We start from the raw sequence: 5,227 nt of genomic DNA on the forward strand, positions 1-5,227 counted from the left end.
CCTGTGCAGATCTGGAGGGGGTCATGTGTTTTCTCTCCCTCCCCCTGTGCCCTCCTGAGTTGCATGCAGCAGGGGGAGCCACCCCCTCCTTGCTGCACACCCTGGCTGGGCAGCACCTGGCCCAGCCTCATCCCCTCACTGCAGGTGTCTTGATCTGCTCCCCACCATGCCTTTCCTTCCCCTCCCCTTCCCCTACAACAGACTTACTAGCTGCATGCAACTGTATCGGAAATCAGATCAGTATTGGCCGATATGCCTCCTTAAAAATCAGCTATTGGTATCAGCCCCCAAAATCTCTTTTGGTGCACCCCTAAGTTGGTGTATTTCAAATGAAGTTAGCAGTCCAAGTGCTTTCTAACAAACTGATATTCTAAGATGACGAAACCAGTATCAGTTAAAATCAAGGGGCAAACTAATACTGCTACCTTGGAAGGAAGAAAAGAATCAAATGACAATGACAACTTTCAATTAATGAATGAACGTTTTAAATAGAATTTCTGAATTCTTGGAAGCATAGGAGAGTGCAGCAACTGCTTTTCTATTGTTTGGTAAGAGCTATTCTGACGGCTGTCCATGTTATCTGAATAGCAGGCACAGTATATAAACCATAATTGTGAAGTCTCCTCAGCTTCTGAACTTCATATTGCAGTGAAGGAATTCTCCAGTCTGCATTGGTCACTTAGTCCTCAGACCCCTCGCTGTGGTAGCTAGTATGAGTGCAAAGTACAGTGGCTTTTGAAAAAGAGCTCTGCTATAGTTACGGTTGAGAAATACTATTTCAAAACCACTTTTCTAAGTGCTCCCACATCCAAATACTAATTTGAATTATTTTGAAATTAGTTATGCCTTGTGGGAGATGCAGGGTACAAGCAGTGCCCCATATCTCAGTTCATTTTAGCAAGGATTTTTGCAATCTTCTGATCCAAGCCTGTGTGTATGTGCGCTTGTGTACTCAAGCTATTGCTTTAATCCTCCCCAAACTGGTCTCAGCTGCTTAGGATTTAACTTAGTTAGTGCATGGCATCAAATACCCCCTTTAGAGAAGCAAAATGAAAGAGGATAAAGTTGGGAATTCTATGTCTGCATAAACTAAACTGACATCTTTAAAATAATGAACTGTGCACATGCAGTACAATGAAGGCACTGCTGAAACCAGAGGCTGTGCAGTCAGCCTGTTTTAATAACTGGGTGGCTAAAGGTCCCATTATGCTCACTAGACTATGGGAGGCAAGTGTAAGGGGAAAACAGGGTCCAGCAAAAACCTGTTTCCTTAAAGCAGTGCTTTCCAACCTTTAAGCAGGAGATCACTGTTGGCATTTAAAAGCAACCCAAGATCTACCTTGCACTGCCACTGCCCCACCCCCCCAGCAGGTAAGTCTGTGGGGAGGGAAAGGGAGCAGGGCAGATTGAGGCCTCAGCCCTAGATCCACTTCCTTCCTCACCGCTGGGGCCTTGATCTGTGCCCCCCAATGGCAGGGAGAGAGTGGGGCTGGAGCAGGGACTGCTTTCCAGCCCCAGCCTGCCCCCACCCCACACAGATCCTGGGAGGGAGGGGGAGATAGCACCATGCTCTTCACGGCAGGGAACTGGGCCGTGCTGTGTTTTGGCTGGGCGGTGGCAGCACAGAGGTGAGGCTACGTGGGGGCTATGGCAAATTTTTGGGTGCCTGCAGCCCCCTGTGTAGCCCTGCTGCCAGAGCAGCTGGCCCAACCAGCATATAGATCTGGGGGCACGTGTTCCCCATGCCCTCCTGGGCTGTGTGCCCTCCCACGTGGTCCCCAGATGGGCCATTCACAGCTCCGTCCTGCACCCTAGCTGTGCAGGGCCTGTCCCTGCTCCAGCCCCACTCCCTCCCTCCCAGCTACTGCAGCCACCTGCATTGCCTGACATTTGGGGGGGGAGGGGCATGTACCCCCCCCCCCCCTCTGCATCTGTGTGTGGTGCAGGCAGCTGCCCTTGTGGGAAGGGCTTTGCACCCCAAGCCCTACTGCAGTTGGCTTGGGAGCAGCCCTCCCCCTGTGCCTCTGGATGAGCCACCTGGGCTTGATCCTCCCTCCATCCACCTGCCTGGGGCCCCACTCAACTTACCCTGTCCCTGCCTCTGTGGAACTGTCCTTCACTGTGGGGGGCCTTGATCTGGCCCCTGCCCCTTCCCTCCCCCACAGACTGACCTGCTGGGTGAGGGGGGTGAGGCACACTCAGCACCCCCCACCCCAACCTCCAGTTGACTCCAAGAGACTCAAGATTGACCGGTCAGTGACCACTGCCTTAAAGAGAACATCAAGGGTGCAAGCACACAGAATCCTCATGTGAAGGATGGCTAGGAAGTATAGTACGACAAGCAGTGAGCTCTTCAATGACTTGAACTAAAAAGGGAAACTTGGCCTTATTACTAAGACATGTAAAGAGTATAGTATAAAATTACAGAACAAGTTAGACCTTTTCAAATCCCCAGGGGCTGATAAGATTCATCCTGGAGTAAAGGACTGGCTGAAGTATTTGCATGGCTCTTGGGTATTATCTTTCCAAGTTCATGGAGGTCAGATGATATTCTAGAAGCCTAGGAGAAATACTGTAGTACCCACCTTTGAAAGGGATAGTCAGCTAAAGCTCTAATAAGTGGGAAAGATACCAAAGCATATTATCAAACAATGAATTTCTAAGTACTTAGTCTACTTGCAGATGTAGAACCCTGCCCAATGGTGCTTTATTTTAAACTTGGCATGCTCCCACACTGAAACCAGTGCTTGCCCAGAGGCATCATGGTAGCTGCACCCAGCTTTCACAGCATCTGTAGAGATCTGGTGCTTTAGTGGGACTTTTGGCACTTAGTAATAGCTGACTGGATCAGCTTTAGCTAAAAACACTAAAAAGTTCCACTGAAATGCCTGATCTATACAGACACTGAGGAGCCAGGTTGAAGTAATCTGCTGCTACTTATAGTACAGCCAGTGCTTCTCCCGCACCCAGCCCCACACACACACCTGTCAGTGCCCTTACAGAATAACCTTGTCAGGAGCAAATCATGCCTGACCAACCTGATTACCTTCCACAAAAAGGTGACTGGCTTTGTGGATGTAATCCATCTTAAATTTAGTAAAACTTTTGACACTGTCCTCCAAGACATTCTCATAAGTAAGGTGAAATTACATGGTATAGATCAGGAATCAGAACTCATGGTAGAGGTGATACCACCTCTACCATGAGTTCTGATTTCTTTTGCCTCTAGACCAATATGGCTACAACTTGGATACCTGACACATGGTATAGATCAGTGGTTTTCAAACTTGTTAGATTTGAGACACCCCTCAAAGTGCCAGTTCCTAGTTTTCATTCAGTTTTTTTCTATGGAAAAATTGCTAAGAGCTCAGAAAAACCCAGACACTTCAAATAGACCACAACTGTTTTTTTGACACTATGGATTTTTATCTTGAGAATCACATGCAGGGGTTTGTACATTTATTGTTGATATTGTGCAGCACCCTGGTTGAGAATCAGTGGTCAGGATGAAACTACTGTAAGGTAAATGCATAACTGGCTGAAAAATATTACTCTGAGACAAAGCTGTTGTTGACTACCCAAAACTGGGAAAACTAAATAACCCTAGTTCTTTTAGCCTTTCCTCTCAGGCCCCTAATAAATGTTGTTGCTCTACACCAAGGGTTCCCAAAGTTTGTGCGCCCAAGGGCACATTTGAATTTAAAAGAAAAAGCAGCGGGCGGCAATATGAATATTAAGTTTAAAATTTAGAATCCTGGATATGCGCATGTGCAAAGTTTCATTTGGGGAGGGGGAGTAGTAAGCGCCACTCTTGTCACTGTGTCAGTCAGACTGACTTAGTCTCATTTTGGCAGCTGTTGCATACAGCCTGTGAAAATTCTTTTTGAAGTGTTGCTGTTCTGAGTTCAAGCAGCAGTGACAGCATTTTTTGTTAGAATCGTGATTTTTACTGATCATGAAAATCCATGCAGGCACCTGAATAAACCGTGGGGGGGTGCCATGGCACCCATGGGCACCGCGTTAGGAACTGCTGCTCTCTATTATGTTCTTTCCAAGCTGTCCACATCCCCCTTGAAGTGTGGGACCCAAAACTGGCCATGGATAAACTAGGAAGTGTGGCTTGCGCCTTGCCTGCAACAAATATTTGATATTAAAAAGTCTGACCCGTCTGCTCAGGAATTAGTTTAGTTACTTTATTACCATTATTTTTGGAATATCAGGTTTTACACAGCCCAGCTCGGTGTCTATTAAAAGCTGATCCTAGTGAAAAGGGCAGCATTCTTCCTTCTGCAAGATGTCCCTCCATTCAACGTGGAAACAGGGGCAAAATTTGCAGTCTTTAAACATCTGCAGCCGTTCTTTTAATCCTGTGAGCCAGGGGGAAGCAGGCAGGGGTGCTTTCAGCGTACATAATTCTTGGGGAACAGCTGGAAGAGCTTGCCCTCCTGCGTGGGCTCGAACCCGTACTTCTCCAGGTTATCAGGGTCAAAGATCCCATTTTTCACATCCTTCTCGATCTGGGGGGCAACGATGTCCATGAAGAGCTGCTTGGCGGTCAGCGCGGCCACTTCTCCTTCAGGAGCCTTGTAGGACACGTAGGGCTTGAGCTTGAACCCTGTCAGGTCTGGGACCACGAATTCGGGGACCATCTCTCGGACCATGCAAAACTTATAGCCGTTCCTCAAGAAGCCTATGCGCTTGCAGCCCCGGCCTGGGTTGTGGAACCGCGAACCGCGCTTGCTGGTGTACTCGGCCATGCGGTCCGCGCCCCGCACCAGGCCCCGCGTCAGCGCGGCGAGAAGCCCCATCCCGGCGGCTGCGGAGACAAGAGCGTGAGTGGGGCTAGGGCCTCCCCCTCGGCGGCTCCTCCAGCCCCAGCCGTGTGAAGCTGGCTCACCCCGGTCCCGTCCCGGCCCCTTCACCGCCGCGCTCCCCGACCAGCACCTCGTCTCCCTGGGTCACAGCAACCCGCTCACACTCCAACACCAACCCCTCTGATTGGCTAGTTGGGGGGCCACCTATCCCGGCCCTTCCTCCGTTCTCTAGCCAATCAGCGTGGAGAGTCTTGGAGGGGGAGCGCGCTGGCTAATCAACGCGGAGAGACCCGGCCGAGATGGGCGGGGCTGTCCTCCCGGGGAGCGGACTTGCTTGTCTCTTGACCCCTGACCTCTCCCGGGGGAACCCTTCACCTTCGGCCAGTCCGGGGCTCACCCCCCTCTCCCTACCC

At 50.0% G+C, this 5,227-nt stretch overlaps 1 protein-coding gene across 2 annotated transcripts; it reads right to left on the reverse strand.

Annotated features, from left to right (window-relative positions):
• Positions 1–4,171: 4,171 nt before the first annotated feature.
• On the reverse strand, positions 4,172–5,056 carry MRPL41 (mitochondrial ribosomal protein L41). 2 transcript variants are annotated; one of them, XM_006022673.2, is made up of 2 exons: positions 4,945–5,056; positions 4,172–4,816 (listed from the first exon to the last, which is right to left on the reverse strand). In XM_006022673.2, the coding sequence occupies exon 2, from the start codon at positions 4,806–4,808 to the stop codon at positions 4,401–4,403; it is 408 nt and encodes a 135-aa protein (XP_006022735.1). In that variant the 5' UTR covers positions 4,809–4,816; positions 4,945–5,056; the 3' UTR covers positions 4,172–4,400. The 2 variants fall into 2 exon arrangements, with proteins under 2 accessions (XP_006022735.1, XP_025058814.1); XM_025203029.1 differs by having other exon boundaries at positions 4,898–5,008.
• Positions 5,057–5,227: the final 171 nt, after the last annotated feature.

Source organism: Alligator sinensis, unplaced genomic scaffold (assembly GCF_000455745.1).
Source record: "Alligator sinensis unplaced genomic scaffold, ASM45574v1 scaffold235_1, whole genome shotgun sequence".
Taxonomy (NCBI): domain Eukaryota; kingdom Metazoa; phylum Chordata; order Crocodylia; family Alligatoridae; genus Alligator; species Alligator sinensis.

What these genes read in the sequence shown, in the direction of transcription:
- MRPL41 (XM_006022673.2), bottom strand. Translation starts at nt 4,808, where the DNA reads ATGGGGCTTCTCGCCGCGCTGACGCGGGGCCTGGTGCGGGGCGCGGAC.